The sequence below is a fragment of the Lycorma delicatula genome, chromosome 3, assembly GCF_047948215.1.
Source record: "Lycorma delicatula isolate Av1 chromosome 3, ASM4794821v1, whole genome shotgun sequence".
Classification (NCBI taxonomy): domain Eukaryota; kingdom Metazoa; phylum Arthropoda; class Insecta; order Hemiptera; family Fulgoridae; genus Lycorma; species Lycorma delicatula.
Genome location: NC_134457.1, coordinates 85,629,985 through 85,648,813, shown reverse-complemented (window position 1 = coordinate 85,648,813; position 18,829 = coordinate 85,629,985). Strand labels below are relative to the sequence as shown.

General features: G+C 32.6%; 1 protein-coding gene across 3 annotated transcripts in view; it reads right to left on the bottom strand.

Moving 5' to 3' along the window:
* Positions 1-18,829, bottom strand: part of Cdk7 (Cyclin-dependent kinase 7) — a 58,548-nt gene that overhangs the window by 25,883 nt on the left and 13,836 nt on the right. For all 3 annotated transcript variants that reach the window (XR_012755713.1, XM_075360124.1, XM_075360125.1), the window contains exons 3-6: positions 17,747-17,855; positions 14,751-14,923; positions 10,362-10,489; positions 2,793-2,970 (exon numbers count right to left, since the gene is read on the bottom strand). Coding sequence is in view for 2 of the 3 variants with exons in the window: in XM_075360124.1 (XP_075216239.1) it covers positions 2,793-2,970; positions 10,362-10,489; positions 14,751-14,923; positions 17,747-17,855 (588 nt within the window). In the remaining variant the exon portion in view is untranslated. The remainder of the gene's footprint in view (positions 1-2,792; positions 2,971-10,361; positions 10,490-14,750; positions 14,924-17,746; positions 17,856-18,829) is intronic.

Genomic DNA, 18,829 nt, shown 5'->3' with positions numbered 1-18,829 from the left:
CATTTACTTTATTGCTATTCAAAAACTACAATAGCATGCAAATTAATCCAAACACAAGGCATTTTTTGTTTATTTCTACATAGTGGCCACACTGCTTGACTACACCCATTCTTTAAGTTGTCTGTATAATATAAGGTTATTGTTCTTTGGTTAGTTAGCAATTTTCATCTTATAATGTTTTGTTAAAGTTTACTTAACTTTTTTTATTAGAAAATCATATTTCATATTTTTTGTTCTGTGTGTCTTAAATATAAATGGACTTAACTCAAAGAAAGCATTTGAAAATTGTTTCTAAAAAAGTTTCTGAACATACCAGTATAAGACAATAGCTTCTGACTGTGGTGTTGGACTAACGAACAACAGATATTATTTTAAAAAACCAGGTTCCTTTTCACCTCGAAGGAAAGACAAATGTAGCCATAAAAGAAAAACTACTCCCACCCATCAGTATCAGTTTTTAATGAGAAAAACTAAACCTGATCCAAAATTATCTGCTGTGGACTTAAATTGAAAATTATCAGGCAGTGGAACAAATTTACACATAACTATTGGATGCCTACTTCATGCAGCTAAATGGAAAGCTTGTCAACCAGCTAAAAAGCAGCTTTTAACACCAGCAAAGTACAAGAAAAAGCCCTTTTAGACCAAAGACTGGAAAAATGTTGTTTTTTGACAAATCACATTTTTATGTTCAGATGCAAAGGGGTCCATGTATTAGAAAAACACCAGATGAAAATACATCACTGGCTTATACCAACAATCTGTTAAACACCCCCAGAAAAAAATGTTTTGAGGTTGTTTCACATTTAAAGGTCCTTGTTCATTACTTCCAGTAGTTGGTATGTTGAGAAGTGTTGGATATATTAAGATTCTGAACAACTTCAAAACAATTTCCCACAAGGCAATGGAGTGTTCCAATAATATTTGGCGTCATGCTATACCGCAATAAAGAGAGAAACATTAAATGGCCAGGCAACTTCCCAGATTAAATCCAATTGAAAATTTTTGGGCAAAATTCAAAAAACAACTTTCAAAAGTAAATTATACCATAAAAATTGACATCTTTAAAGCAATAATATTGGTATGATTTCATGATGAAAATATCAAAAAATGTGTATTACAGTTGTTGAATCAATATCAAATAATTACTAATTATTCAAAACTGTATAGGGATGGTTTTTTTCTAAAGTTACTTTTTATTAAATAACATCTTTGCTCGGATTAATTTACACGCTACTGTAGTAAAAATCAATCTCTTTCTTTTAAATATAATTTTAAATTGTAATTAATTTTATGTTAAATATTTTTGAAGAAGATTCATCAAGAAGTTTGAAAATGATAACAATTTTGGTATTTTAATACAAAATTTCTATATTCATTCTCATGATTATGTAAAAGCCAAAAGCACTCTAGATGTAATTTGGGTTCTGTTGGTAGAAGTTGATTTTTATTATTAACAGTTTTATAATAAATTTATAATAATTTTTGTACTACTCATATATATCAGATGCCAAAACACAATTGAAATGAGACACATTACTCAAGAAAATGGCACGCTACTCCCAAGTAACAAGTACATCTTGCAATGCTTACAAGGAAAATTGAGAAGTGATATCCTGTTTCTTTTTTAATGAGCTAAATAAACTCATACTTATTTTCAATTAACACCTATTTGTTTTACTCTTAACTCCTTATCAAATTAAACTTTCTTTAAAAACAACAAAGCTGGACCATTCACTATTAATTTTCACATATTTTCAGTTTCCAGAAAAAGAATAGCGTTATCAGCGAACATTAACATATTTACTTTTTCTCATCACTTTCTTACTAGGAGAAAAGATCAGGATTGGGCTCTCCAATCCAGATTCTTAAATCTCTGGCTCTTTAAATCTTTGGAATTCATCCAAAGATTTAAAATTCATCAACAACAAAGCATTCTACTTTACTGATGGGACCCACCTTTGACGGTGAGACAAAGAGTTTGGCAAGATACTCTACACACTGTAAATTCAAGAGATGGTGAGGATTTCTTTAAGTAAACCCACCTTTTTCTTAAGTGCGTATAGAAGTAAAGGAAAAACAAATATATATATATATATATATAAAATTGCTTAAAAAAGCTGTTGACCAAAAGCCAACCTTGAAACCCTCTTTATAGCAACCCCTCAACTTCACAATGAAATTGGCTATCTTGTTTCAAAATTTTTCTGAGATCAGTCTGATCTTTGTTTCACTATTCATCCTTAACCCTTATCCTTGATCCATTCCTTACCAGAGATGTTCTGAGGTTTTGCTAGGAACTTACTGGATCTGTGCTAAGGACATGCAATTTTTTTAAATTTACTGCATCCATGATATACACACAATTAGCTCATCAGCTAACCTATCCACGGTTACTGATTCCTATGCAATGGCTGTAAAAAAAAAACCCCAACCAGGGTTGATTTGCACATCAGGTAAATACATACATAATGCTGAAAGGCTATCTATCCTGCAACTTCATAAAACTGCAGTACTCCCACACTGCACACATACTATAAGTCTATTAATGTTTTTTTAATTTTTTTACTTAGAAATTAAAAAATTTACATACTTAAGTTCTTTTAGTAAACTTCATCATTATTAACTCAATTATTCTAGCTACTAAAAACATCTTCCTAACCTTTAAACAAATCATAACGTACAACTTCACTTAAATGTTTCTAAATCAATAATATAATCTCTTTTTTTCCTAATTCAATAACAACATAAAAATAAAGAACATGGTATAAAAATGCAGTTTGACCACTTACAGGCCAGGATTGTTCTGTTGGAGTGCCAAGGGTTTGGAAAATACGGGTAAGTTGATCCAAATCTGATTCACCAGGCAAAAATGGAACACGAAGCAGTAATTCAGCAAGTATGCACCCTACAGCCCACATGTCGACACCAACTCCATACATTTTTGCACCAAACAACAATTCTGGACATCTGATATAAAATACAGTAGAAAGAATTACTTTACAATAAAACAGTTAAACAAAGGACTTTTCTACAATGTATATTTTTGAGTAATAATAGATATACAATAATAATACTTGATTAAAGTATATTTAAACTCTACAACAATGCAATAACACAGTAATTGATGCATACAATAGTGTAGCAATTAAAATATTACAGAAAGAAAATAATCTTATCAAGTTAGTAGAGACTAATTTTTTTATACTTTAATCATATGAATATTATGTAATTTTCTATTTATAAAAAACAGAAAATATTAAATATTCATGCTGTATTTCTTATTAATTTTGTAAAAATCATGAAAAATTCCTTTTTATTTTAAGTACTGGAAGGCTTTGAATTTCTTGAATTTCATATTTTAAAATAATCTGTAATGTTGGATTCTGATATTTTACTTAATAAAATCCTGATACATAAGAATATAATCATAATCCTGATTTCCTTAGGGGAAGACAACCATCTTGTGACAATCCTGATCACCACACCAACCTTTCCATTCCTAGCCCTGATGGGCTTTACCAGAGGTCATCTTTTAGATTCCTCTAAACCTGGTAACACATCACAGTCATCAATTTGACCTCTCTCAGGATCACCAATGCAAATGCCTCAGCACATATTTCCATCAGTGTATTAACCCAACGTATCACTTACATATGGCTTCCTCCAATCCCCGTGTCTTCCTCTACCACCAAAGGTTTCACACTTCCAATATCTAACTATGCAGTCAGATAATTACATAATTGAGTCTTCTAACACCAAAAATACTATTCTCATACCAACAAAATAAGTGTTGATCACAATAATAATAATTTTGTCCTATAATTCAATTTTCTCAGTCCTATTGATTTACTCAAAAATCAAAAAAACAAATTCACAAATTTAATAAGCTAGAAGAAAATATCACCCTATTTCTCTCTTCTCTGGTCTGCTTTCAGGAGAAAAATCAATGCATACACCCATCTACACTGCAGCTCCATTACAGAGTTCTCCACACATCCATTATAATCCTAAAAGCAAATACCACAGCTAACCAGGGCTCGATGTCAAAACACCTATCTTGGCAAAACAAGCACCCAGGTGGACCCCTAGCCACACAGGATACTATTCTATTTATATATCTATAACAGCATCAGACTCCTTCAGCCATCATCCGCAGGGCTAAGAATCTCAGGAAGCTAGCAACTATGTCCCAGTCCCTTTCAGTTTTCCAATTAATTTGCAGATCAAATTCAGAATTGATCCACGCAAGCTAACTAATTTGGTATGTTCAGCTTCATGCCTGGGACAGAGTTAAAAGACACGGCAAACATCATCAATCAGCCTACACTCAGGACACAAGCCTGACTTAATCAGATCAAATTTATCTCAAAAAGACCATGTCCAGAAAGAAACGCTGTAATATGCCGATTGGGAAAATCCATCTAACAACCTGCATACTTCTCACATCAGGAAAAATACCAAGTGTGTAACAACCATCAGACAATTCAGTCATAAATGGAACCAGCCATAAATGGAAATCTTGGTTGTCTATTTGTTTTATGTGCCCAGAGAGGCAAGTTGGCATAGTTTCTTGTCATCATAATGTAACTGTGCTCAGTCCCAAGGATATCAATGGGCTTAATACCAGAAATAACAAAGACCACCTCTCGAGAGACAGTCCCATAGGTATCATTCATAACAATAGAAGACACTAGATAACAATAGGAAGATAACAATAGGAGACACTGGGCTCTTAACAAAAAATTCCAATAACATTTATACCTCTTTTGATGACACCAGATAGGTGCACCTTAAAGCATTATAGCTTTATTTACACCCCTTATATAGAACACACATGATTCTGAAATTAAGCCCCCAATCAGGATGAACTGCTCTCCAAACACTGAAGAAAGCATTACAAAACTGTTTGGCAGCATATTGAAAGTGCTCACTAAATTGAAGATTCTCATCAAGTATAACATCCAGATACTTCTACAGCAGAACATAACTAATTCCTGCCATTAATAGAAGAAATCATTGTACACCCAGTCTGCCTTTGAGCAACATCATCATTGTTTTCTCTGGGCTAAATACCATCACAACTGGAGTATCTTGCAAGCCTGGGCTGCCCTAAATTCAATCTCAATCCTCAGATTTCCTTTAACCAGTAAAGGCTATCATCTTCATAAGCTATGATGGCATCCATTGGGTAAACATTACCAAAGAATCAAATTCTGAGCAGGAATTCTAAATACTACCAAGCATACAGCCTTTAGATGGCGTCTTTCCTACTTCTAAGATGCTGTCTCAAAGAATGACATCTTAATTGCTGAAATAACTATACAACACATTCAGTTCATTCTGCGTACAATCATGCTTCTTCTGCAGCTGAAACAAGGCAGAGGGCCACCACAGATTATTAAAAGCTCCTAATATGTCCAAAAAGATATTTAACACATACTCAGACTCACTAAAAGAAACAATTCTCATAACCTTAAGAATAACATCTTTCATGCCCCTACCTGGGTGAAAACCATACTGATGATCCATCAACAACTTTTTAGAATTCAACCTATCACTAATACAAAGATATAAAACCTTCTCGAAAACCTTTCCAATAACTGGCAGGAGCATTAAAGGCCTGTAAAAAGAGCTCACAGTGGGATCCTTATCATCACCTTTAAACACCTTTTTTCCAACAAACAGGGAAATAATAGCAATCTATTATAGATTCTATTCAAAGTGCTAAACAAAAATTCTGACAGAACAGACAAGAAACTCCACTGTGATTCCATCAAAACCAAGAACTTCCACTATGATTCCATCAAAACAGAGAACTTTATTCCTACCAGAACTGTAAATTACCTGTCAAGCCCCTCCCTCTGTAATTTTCGCAGATAACATCAGAGTGAAAAGCAGCAACTTCCTCCCGAGCTTGCAGATGAAATGAGGTTTCAGTAGTCATATCATCCAGCAATAAATCATTCAACAGAATTAAAATTTCAACTTTATTAGAAAAAACATCCTGCTGGATCGAAAGAGCCAATAAGAGAACATTTTTCTTAAGCTTGTGTCCTAGGACTCTTAACACAATACTCCTAGGATTCTTATTTCATTGCTCTCTAACAAAAGATTGCCAAGAATCCCTTTTTGATATCCTGACCAAATAAAAATATTCAGACCTATGCCTTCAATAGTCATCTACCAAAATCGCTCGCCTTTCAGAATGAGCAGCTCCACTGAGCTGCTCTCCTGAAACAGCTCACAGACTGTTTCAACAAAGACAACTCTCTAGTCCACAAAGTGATAATTCTCTCTTGACCCGAACTATAGGAAACTGAATTCTCAGCAGCATTGATGAAAGCCAGAGAAAATCTTTCTGCCAGGTTTTCCAACTGAATATCATCCAGACTTTGGTTTAAGAGATGGAGTTTAGCAGACAGAATATTAATTGTGACATCTTTTGAAGATAACATAAAAACCTAACGAAAAAAAAATACTTTTACAGTTTTTAAATTTTACCTTTGAGAAGCTAATGCCAAATTAAAAACAATTAGCCATCAAGCCTTAATTTGGCACCAACTTCAAAAAGTTAAAATTTAAAGAATCTTTGTTTAATTTAAGAATCATATAATTATGTTATTGCCAACTGTTGGTGATAGGAAGCTGCAAATTCAAAACGGGCCTTATTTTAAAAACACATCTCATAATTCCACAACTATAGTGATTACTTATGTAAACCTTATCAAATTTCAATTAAAATAAATTATTTTTTAAAGACTCCAGGAATCAACTTTTCAATTTTTTTACCTTATTTTATTTTTAATAAAATGAATTCTTAAATAAGTTTATAAAAATTAATGAGTAGTAGATTTCACATAAATTAACACTAGAAAAGAATACAGAAAGCACAAGGTACTAGCAGGCATCAGTAAATGGGGGTAAATAAGAGAGGAATAAGACAAAGAAAAAAAGAACAATCATAAATAAAAGTTTTTAAAACTTTCATTTCTCATTTTGTTTCTCAGCATGCAAAACATTGTTTCTCAATTGAAGGTGTACAATAATTTGTACACTCCTCTATGAATCATGAGACCTTGCCGTTGGTGAGGGGGCTTGAGTGCTCAGGGATACAGAGTAGCTGGACCGAAGGTACAACCATATCGGAGAGGTATCTGTTGAGAGCCAGACTAAGGAATGATTCCTGAAAGAGGGCAGCAGCTCTTTCAGTAGTTGTTAGGGGCGTGAGTCACAATGACTTAAACGGCCATATCAACATCACTCAGTCCTCTGAGTACTGCGCAGCTGAAAGCAATGGAAAACTACAGCTGTTTTTTTTTTCCAAGAAAATGTGGCTCTCTGCATTTTCAAAAGCAATAATGGAGGCGCCTTCCTTGGTAAAATATTCCGGAGGTAAAATAGTCCCCCATTCGGATCTCTGGGTGGTGACTACTAAGGAAGGGGTCACCAGAAAATTAAAAAATAACATTCTACGAGTCGGAGCGTGGAATGTTAGAAGCTTAAAAAAGGTTGGTAGGCTAGAGAATTTAAAAAGGGAAATGGATAGGGTAAACGTGGATATAGTAGGAATTAGTGAGGTTCGGTGGGAAGAGGAAGGCGACTTTTGGTCGGGTGACTTTAGAGTAATTAACTCAGCGTCAAATAATGGGCAGGCAGGAGTAGGTTTCGTGATGAACAAGAAAATAGGGAGGAGAGTGGAGTATTTCAAGACGCATAGCGATAGAGTCATTGTAATAAGGATAAATTCAAAACCTAAACCGACAACGATTGTTAACGTCTATATGCCTACAAGCGCCCATGATGATGATGAGGTAGAATGTGTATACGAAGAGATTGATGAATTAATTAAACACGTAAAAGGAGATGAAAATTTAATAATAGTTGGAGATTGGAATGCAAGCATTGGAAAAGGCAAGGAAGGAAATATAGTGGGTGAATATGGGCTGGGCAAAAGGAATGAAAGAGGGGACCGACTTATAGAGTTTTGCACGAAGTATAATTTAGTAAATGCCAACACCCAATTTAAAAATCATAATAGAAGAATATACACTTGGAAAAAGCCAGGCGATACTGCAAGGTATCAGATAGATTATATCATGGTTAAGCAAAGATTTAGAAATCAACTCGTGGACTGCAAAACTTACCCTGGAGCAGACATTGATAGCGACCATAATTTGGTGATAATGAAATGTAGATTGGGGTTTAAAAACCTGAAGAAAAGGTGTCAGATGAATCGGTGGAATTTAGAGAAGCTTGAGGAAGAGGAGGTAAAGAAGATTTTTGAGGAGGACATCGCAAGAGGTCTGAGTAAAAAAGATAAGGTAGAAAATGTAGAAGAAGAATGGGAGAATGTTAAAAAGGAAATTCTTAAATCAGCAGAAGCAAACTTAGGCGGAATAAAGAGAACTGGTAGAAAACCTTGGGTTTCAGACGATATATTGCAGCTGATGGATGAACGTAGAAAATATAAGAATGCTAGTGATGAAGAAAGTAAAAGGAACTATCGGCAATTAAGAAATGCTATAAACAGGAAGTGCAAACTGGCGAAAGAAGAGTGGATTAAAGAAAAGTGTTCAGAAGTGGAAAGAGAAATGAACATTGGTAAAATAGACGGAGCATACAGGAAAGTTAAGGAAAATTTTGGGGTACATTAATTAAAATCTAATAATGTGTTAAACAAAGATGGTACACCTATATATAATACAAAAGGTAAAGTCGATAGATGGGTGGAATATATTGAGGAGTTATACGGAGGAAATGAATTAGAAAATGGTTTTATAGAGGAAGAAGAGAAAGTTGAGGAGGATGAAATGGGAGAAACAATACTGAGATCTGAATTTAAGAGAGCATTAAAAGATTTAAATGGCAGAAAGGCTCCTGGAATAGACGGAATACCTGTAGAATTACTGCGCAGTGCAGGGGAGGAGGCGATTGATAGATTATACAAACTGGTGTGTAATATTTATGAAAAAGGGGAATTTCCGTCAGACTTCAAAAAAAGTGTTATAGTAATGATACCAAAGAAATCAGGGGCAGATAAATGTGAAGAATACAGAACAATTAGTTTAACTAGTCATGCATCAAAAATCTTAACTAGAATTCTATACAGAAGAATTGAGAGGAGAGTGGAGGAAGTGTTAGGAGAAGACCAATTTGGTTTCAGGAAAAGTATAGGGACAAGGGAAGCAATTTTAGGCCTCAGATTAATAGTAGAAGGAAGATTAAAGAAAAACAAACCAACATACTTGGCGTTTATAGACCTAGAAAAGGCATTCAATAACGTAGACTGGAATAAAATGTTCAGCATTTTAAAAAAATTAGGGTTCAAATACAGAGACAGAAGAACAATTGCTAACATGTACAGGAACCGAAGCGATATAAAATGCCGAATAGCACAAGCTAAACGAGCCTTCAGTAAGAAATATAAGTTGTTTACATCAAAAATTAATTTAAATGTCAGGAAAAGATTTTTGAAAGTGTATGTTTGGAGTGTTGCTTTATATGGAAGTGAAACTTGGACAATCGGAGTATCTGAGAAGAAAAGGTTAGAAGCTTTTGAAATGTGGTGCTATAGGAGAATGTTAAAAATCAGATGGGTGGATAAAGTGACAAATGAGGAGGTATTGCGGCAAATAGATGAAGAAAGAAGCATTTGGAAAAATATACTTAAAAGAAGAGACAGACTTATAGGCCACATACTAAGGCATCCTGGAATAGTCGCTTTAATTTTGGAAGGACAGGTAGAAGGGAAAAATTGTGTAGGCAGGCCACGTTTGGAATATGTAAAACAAATTGTTAGGGATGTAGGATGTAGAGGGTATACTGAAATGAAACGACTAGCACTAGATAGGGAATCTTGGAGAGCTGCATCAAACCAGTCAAATGACTGACGACAAAAAAAAAAAAAAAAAACAATAATTTATTGTTTTACACTAATTGTCCCAGTCTTTAATATCACCAAAAGTGTTAATTTTCACTAAACAGCCTTTTGGTGAACAAAGTGAAGATGTCAATTATAGATCAGAAAATTTCTTGAATTTTGTAGGGTTTGCTAATGTACCTTTTGATCAATGAAGAATACAAAAGGAAACAAATTCATTCAATATTTTCTTTAGTTAGTCTGCCATAGATGCTTGTTATTTTGATGATGATTTTGATGGATGCTTGTTATTTTGATGCAGTTTCAGGAGTTTTGCATCTTGTGTATCGTGAATCTTTTTGATTACACCATTCATGTTCCTCTATTTTATTTTGTTTTTTTTTTTCATTTCACAAGAAAATCTCTCAGAAACCTAATTATAACTTCAGAAAACTGATTATACATATCATTAAGTATAAAAAAATGAACTCTTTTTTACCTGTACCATCTTGTTACGACCTGATGAGTATAAATTCGGTTAGGAGAACCAAAAAACTTTGCTAATCCAAAATCTCCAATTTTCAGTACTCCAGAACTATTCACTAACAAGTTGTTTGGTTTTAAATCCTATAAAATCAATAAATATTCAATATAAATATTCAAATATAGAGTAAAAACATACAATTTAAATAAACTCTAGTACAGTGTTACAAAAATCATTAAAAAAACCTTCCTTCACAGCCACCAAACCAAATCAAGTTAAAGCATTATGGTTAATAACAAATTAAACATTTTTTTTTATATATGTATAAGCAATGTACTCCCTCTATGAATCATGACACCTTGCCATTGGTGAGGGAGCTCTTGAGTGTTCAGAGATACAGAGTAGCTGGACCGAAGGTGCAACCATATCGGAGAGGTATCTGTTGAGAGCCAGACTAAGGAATGATTCCTGAAAGAGGGCAGCAGCTCTTTCAGTAGTTGTTAAGGGCGTAGGTCAGGACGACTTAAATGGCCACATCAACATCACTAAGTCCTCTGAGTACTGTGCAGCTGAAAGTAATGGAAAAACTACAGCTGCTTTTTTCCAAGAAAATGTAGCTCTGTGCATTTTCATATAGCAATGATGAAGGCCCCTTCCTTGGTAAAATATTCCGGAGGTAAACTAGTCCCCCGTTTAGATCTCCGGGAGGGACTACTAAGGAAGCGGTCACCAGAAAATTAAAAAATAATATTCTACGAGTCGGACGTGGAATGTTAGAAGTCTAAAAAAGGTTGGTAGGTTAGAAAATTTAAAGAGGGAAATGGATAGGATAAATGTAGATGTAGTAGGAATTAGCGAGGTTCGGTGGGAAGAGGAAAACGAGTTTTGGTCAAGTGATTTTACAATAATTAACTCAGCTTCAAATAATGGGCAAAAAGGTGTAGTTTTTGTAATGAACAAGAAGATAGGGATGAGAGTAGAGTATTTCAAAATGCATAGCGATAGAATCATTGTAATAAAGATAAAATCGAAACCTACACCAACAACAATTGTTAACTTCTATATGCCTACAAGCGTCCATGATGATGATGATGAGGTAGAGTGTGTATACGAAGAAATTGACGAAGCAATTAAACACAAAAAGGAGATGAAAATTTAATAATAGTTGGAGATTGGAATACAAGCATTGGAAACGGCAAGGAAGGAAATATAGTAGGTAAATACTGACTGGGCAAAAGGAATGAAAGAGGGGACTTACCCACTTTAAAAATCATAATAGAGAATACACACATGAAAAAAAGAGAATATACACTTGGATACTGCAACATATAAGATAGATTATATCATGGTTAAACAAAGATTTAGAAATCAACTCGTCAACTGCAAAACTTACCCTGGAGCAGATATTGATGGCATCCTTAATTTAGTGATAATGAAATGTAGATTGGGGTTTAAAAACCTGAAGAAAAGGTGTCAGATGAATCGGTGGAATTTAGAGAAGCTTGATGAAGAGGAGGTAAAGAAAATTTTTGAGGAGGATATCGCACGAGGTCTGAGTAAAAAAGATAAAGCAGAAATTGTAGAAGAAGAGTGGGAGAATGTCAAAAAGGAAATTATTAAATCAGCAGAAGCTAACTTAGGGGGAACAAATAGAACTGGTAGAAAACCTTGGATTTCAGACGATATATTGCAGCTGATGGATGAACGTATAAAATATAAGAATGCTAGTGACGAAGAAAGTAAAAGGAAATATAGACAATTAATAAATATTATAAACAGGAAGTGCAAACTATCAAAAGAAGAGTGGATTAAAGAAAAGTGTTGAGAAGTGGAAAGAGAAATGAACATTGGTAAAATTGACGGAGCATACAGGAAAGTTAAGGAAAATTTTGGGGTACATTAATTAAAATCTAATAATGTGTTAAACAAAGATGGTACACCAATATATAATACGAAGGGTAAAGTCGATAGATGGGTGGAATATAATGAAGAGTTATACGCAGGAAATGAATTAGAAAATGGTGTTGTATAGGAAGAAGAGGAAGTAGAAGAGGATGAAAGGGGAGAAACAATTCTGAGATCTGAATTTAAGAGAGCATTAAAAGATTTAAATGGCAGAAAGGCTCCTGGAATAGATGCAAAATACCTGTAGAATTACTGCGCAGTGCAAGTGAGGAAGCGATTGATAGATTATACAAACTGTTATGTAATATTTATGAAAAAGTGTAAGTTCCATCAGAGTGTTATAGTCATGATACCAAAGAAAGCAGGAACAGATAAATGTGAAGAATACAGAACAATTAGCGCTTAACTAGCCATCGCCATCCATCAGAAATTTTAACTAGAATTCTGTACAGAATTGAGAGGAGAGAGGAAGAAGTGTTAGGAGAAGACCAATCTGGTTTCAGAAAAAGTATAGGGACAAGGGAAGCAATTTTAGGCCTCAGATTAATAGTAGAAGGAAGATTAAAGAAAACAAACCAACATACTTGGCATTTATAGACCTAGAAAAGGCATTCAAAAACGTAGACTAGAATAAAATGTTCAGCATTTTAAAAAATGTAGGTTTCAAATAGTGTTAGAAGAACGATTGCTAACATTTACAGGAACCAAACAGCAGCAGTAATAATTGAAGAACACAAGAAAGAAGCCGTAATAAAAAAGGGAGTTTTGACAAGGATGTTCCCTATCCCCATTACTTTTTAATCTTTGCATAGAACAAGTAGTTAATGATGTTAAAGAACAATTTAGATCCGGAGTAACAGTAGAGTGAAAAGTGAAAAGATAGGCTACGATTTGCTGAATATATAGTAATTCTAGCTGAGAATAAAAAGGATTTAGAAGAAACAATGAACGGCATGGATGAAGTCATACGCAAGAAATACCACATGAAATTAAACAAGAACAAAAGAAAAGTAATGAAATGTAGTAGAAATAATGAAAATGGACCAGTGAATGTGAAAATAGCAAGTGATAAGATTATGTAGGTAGAAAAATTTTGTTATTTAGGAAGTAGAATTACTAAAGATGGACGAAGCAGGAGTGATATAAAATGCTGAATAGCACAGGCGAAACAAGCTTTCAGTCAGAAATATAATTTATTTACATCAAAAATTAATTTAAATATCAGGAAAAGATTTTTTGAAAGTATATATTTGGAGTGTCACTTTATATCGAAGGAAGTGAAACTTGGACGATCAGAGTACCTGAGAAGAAAAGGTTAGAAGCTTTTGAAATGTGGCGCTATAGAAGAATGCTAAAAAATCAGATAGGTGGATAATGTGACAAATGAAGAGGTGTTGCGGCAAGTCAATGAAGAAAGAAGCATTTGGAAAAATATAGTTCAAAGAAGAGACAGACTTACAGGCCACATATTAAGGCATCCTGGAATAGTTGCTTTAATATTAGAGGGTCAGGTAAAAGGAAAAAATTGTGCAAGCAGGCAACGTTTGAAATACGTAAAACAAATTGTTAGGGATGTAGGGGGTATACCGAAATGAAACGACTAGCACTAGATAGGGAATCTTGGAGAGCTGCATCAAACCAGTCAAATGACAGAAGACAAAAAAATAGCAATACAAATAAACAAAAAGCAATACAAATAAAAATAAAACAATCTGACAATCTTTAAATTTTATTGCAAAATGAAGTTTAAACATATACACATATGTTTATTCATTCTTAAAATATTTAACAAATTACAATAAACTTTCAACTATTTAAATGTACACCAAATGGCTTATCAGACATTAGAGCTCTTCTCTAATAACAATGAACATTTAAACCATCATATTTTGTATATCATATATAAAAATTGTATATTTTTTATATTTTCAGAGCTTCGTCAAATACTGTTTCTTACACTGAAATTTCATTAATTTCTTTCTCCCCTTCTACCACATAATCAGATGAATCCCTTGTTCAGAGAATAGTCCTATGTATCAGCACACATTTCTTTTCCTAACAGCCTCATTCAATCTTTAACTGTAATATTAATATAATTTGGCCATTACATTATACCAAAAATCTAAACTTTAAGAGTTTGATACAATTGAGATCTTTTTTAACATTCAACTTTATATTCTTAGTATAATTTCATTTCATCATAGTTTATTTACTATTTTTATACATTCTTGTATATGTTGAATAGATTGAAACATATAACTAATGTTACATATTTTAACCAATATCTGATTTTTGCTCTGCACTTTCTATTAATTTCATTCCTTAGACAGCAACCACCAAACTGACACAAAGTCACTAGATCCACAACTGTATACTGAGAACTATGATATAAGGAAACGTTTTCTCTGTTATTAATTACATAACAACACAGTTTGAATAACTTAATATGTTTTTCTATTACTTTATTAAATATAAGGTAAGTATAAAATTCATACATACTCTATGTAGAATCCAGTTCATGTGAAGATATTCAAGACCTTGTAATGTCATTAATATATAAGCTTTAATATTAGCTGGTGTTAGTACGATACTTGTATCCTTAATGATAACCTCTAAATCCGTATCCATGTAGTCAAATACCAGTGAAACATTTGATTTGTACCCAAAAACATCTGAAAAAATAACAATAATGAAAGTTGAAAGTAAACTGGCGTAAGTGTTTTATATATCTGTTTATATAAAAATACATATCATAATGATATCGAACTTGTTTTTATCTTTAAAATTCCAATTTTTTTTTTTAATAAAAAAAAAACTAAATTTTATATTAGATAGACTAAAATAAAATTAGTTAATAAAATAGAATTAATTAAGTATTAATAAAACACAGACTGTTGTCATGAGACCCAATTTTTTTCGCAGGCTTGATGGGTCAGGTCAAGTTAAATTTTTTGTATTACTTGATAATATAAAACCAGCTCCTAAAATTAAACAAATATTTTAATAATATAAGTTTAGAAATATAACTCAATGGGAAAGATGAGAGCCATCTTTATAATCACATTTTATCCACAAAATTGTAATTTGCAATGTCTTAATTACACATTTCATCTGGCTTCTTAAAACAACTCCTTGACCTAAATGGCAAGAAAAACTGGGTTAAAGCAATTCTAATCAATTTTATAAATATTTAATAAGCAAAAAATAAAATTATAGACGAAAGCAAAAGGAAAAAGAGTAACGAGATAGGGTTGCCATAATAGAAGTGGCCACCTATTTACTTATTGCCCTTATTTTATTTATAGAACATATTTTTATTTCCAACAGCTCCACATTATAAAATGTTTTTATATCTAATTTACAGATTGTTACTTTACTAAAGAAAATTCCTGATTTACCTTATTTAAAAATTATTTAACTTGCAGAATAAGAAATTATAAGTCTTTCTGATATTATTTTTATAATCCTTATTTGTGCTACCCAACTACACAAAATCTTTTCCAAGAATGGAGTAAATACACATCTCATCAGAAAAAAAAATTGTTGGTCTTCTCTTCTAAAACCTTCAAGTTATTTTAGATAGCTGATTTTATTGGGACTAATATTTTTTCCCATAAATTTTTGTGATTATCCTTGTTTGTTTCCACCTAAACCCCAAATTTAAAATATACTTTGTCAACATTTCTCTACACAAAACAAATCCAAGAGCTGAATATTCATTTCTAATATCAAAATAACGTCCTGATACAAGACAGTAGTTTCTTATGATATTATAAATTAAATTTTTTTAAACAATTTGTGAAAATAATCAAAACTGACTTTTTTGTTTATTATATCATGTTTTACCATTAAATGTTTCAATCTCTCTTAAATTTATTATGCTAAGTCAACACTTTTCTTATGTATCAACTGAAACTGAAATACCACCGTATATTGGCAACTTCAGGAAGAAGTTCTCATCAAGAAATTTCTTGATTTTATTCCGAACTGATGTGAAACTATTACTAATTACATATTTCATCTGGCTTCTTAATGTAACTTCTTACCTAAATGGCATGAAAACCTGGGGTGAAGCATTATCAATTTTCTAAACTTTCTAAATATTTAACAAACTAAAAAATAAATGATAGGCATAAAGAAAAATTACAATGTAAACTGTTAAAATAACATGCACTAAATGTAAAATGTATTAAAATTGTTAAACTGCCATTACACTGTTCATAGAACACAAGATCATCATTTAAGAAACTTTGTGATTGGCTGTGCCAGATAATACATATTGTTAACTGGTTGAGGTAAGTAACCTTTCCTACCAAACACAACGACACACCAGTTGTACACTACACATCTCAAAATCATACTACATGGTATAGATATACAACTTCTACTAATCAGTTTGACATTCTTAAAACTCAATGGGGATAGGAATACAACAACCTAAAGTTACCACCACCATCATACAGGCCAGGATTAAATCTGAATGTACATCATACAGCATCATTTCTAAACAATTGTATTAAAAATTATCACATTTCAGTATGGCAAATGTGTAATCATTTTATTCAGAAATTTATAATTTCTTAATGTGTATGCATACCATAACAGATAATACACAACATTTATACGAGAAAACATAGAAAAATTAAAGTGCAAAAGACTTAAGGTAGATTACCATATGATTATTACCATTTAATTGTAGATCTTGACTTGATAATAAAAATAAATCAAATCAAATTATAGCTCTCTATAAACTACATGTAAATTTTATTTTACAACTACAATCTGAAGATGGTTTTATACATCATATTTACCTAGGAAAGACAATATGAACAAAACAAATAAGTTAAGGTAAACCAGAACCTACCTCAGAAATGGGTTTAGGACCAGCTTCTAGAAGCCTGCAAAATGATCACTACATCATCAGGCAAAAATCTGATATGTATATACTTGAGGAAATTTTGCCAAATACTTCTAAACACCACAAAATCATGGGATGGGCAAGAGCTTTCTTCAAGGAATCCTAAGCCCGTTCCCACAAGGCTTTCTAATTTTTTTTTGTTTTCAGTCATTTGACTGGTTTGATGCAGCTCTCCAAGGTTCTCTATCAAGTGCCAGTTATTTCACTTCAGTATACCACCTACATCCTACGTCCCTAACAATTTGTTTTACATATTCCAACGTTGCCTGCCAGCACAATTTTTCCCATCTACCTGTCCCTCCAATATCAAAGCAACTCTTCCAGGATGCTTTAATATGTGTCCTATAAGTCTGTCTCTTGTTTAAATTATATTTTTCCAAATGCTTCTTTCTTCATCAATTTGCCACAACACGTCTTCATTTGTCACTTTATCCACCATCAAGATTTTTAACTTCTCCTATAGCACCACATTTCAAAAGCTTCTAATCTTTTCTTCTCAGGTATTCTACTATACTATGAAAAGTTAAAAAAAAGTAAAACAGTAACATAAAAGCATTAAATATAAATAGATAAATACCTAATAAGCCTATCACATTAGGATGTTTAAGTTCTTGAAGTATTTTAATTTCCCGTAATGCAGTTCTGTTAATTCCATCTTTAGCTTCTGCTTGGCTTCCTACTTTTATCTGCAAAATAAAAATTACAAATGAGTTAATTTTTTTTTTTTAATTTTAAACTGACTTTAATTACCTTTAAAAATGTTTATTATAATTTCACATTTTTAATAAACTAAAAAAAGTAGAAATTTCTCAATCTGAATACACATATACCACAATTTACATCTACTTTTAGTGAACTTATCCCTGACACCATTTCTCTGTACACATTTTCCACTTTGTAAATCTTCTATATCCTCCACTATCATTTTACACACCAAATTCAAATTTATTCCAATTTCCACCAACTTCTTCCCTGATCTAAAATTCACCTGCTTCTTTCCTTGAATACCAGCAGTTTACCACTCAATTAAGGTTTTTAAAACTTTTAAGCAAACTCTGTATAAATGGAGTAACTGCCAAACCTTTATAATTCTTAGGGTTAGCTAGTGCTCCTTTTTTATGTATAGGTGTTATACAACATGACCTCCATTCTGAAGGGGTGTCTTCTCCATTTAGAAATATTTCAAACAGTGCCATCATCCTGAATAACTCTGTAGTACTATTTTTAATCATTTCTGAAAGCAATGTTCCCTATCCCTAAGACTTTCTCAGTTTACTAGTTCACATGGCATTCTCTACATCCTTCATGTCTAATTCATAATAACCTTCCGTATCTAACTGTAACTAACCTCATTCTAAAACTCTATCCTTTTTTCATTAAGTACATTTTGGAAACAACCTTCCCACTCCTTATATCGTACACTCTGAATATTCATCTTATTATTGCTATTTGTCTTAAGTCTTCTTAATATTTTCCATGCCTCTGCAGATCTTGAACTTCCAACCATTCCGTCTATAAATCCACAAATATTATTCCCAGTCAAGTCTTTTTCATATCACCTCCTTCTTTACTATCCTATTCAATCAACTGTACACATCCTTACTCTCAGCATTTTTTTATTAAAAAATTTAATATAAATTTATATTAAATCGGATTGTGG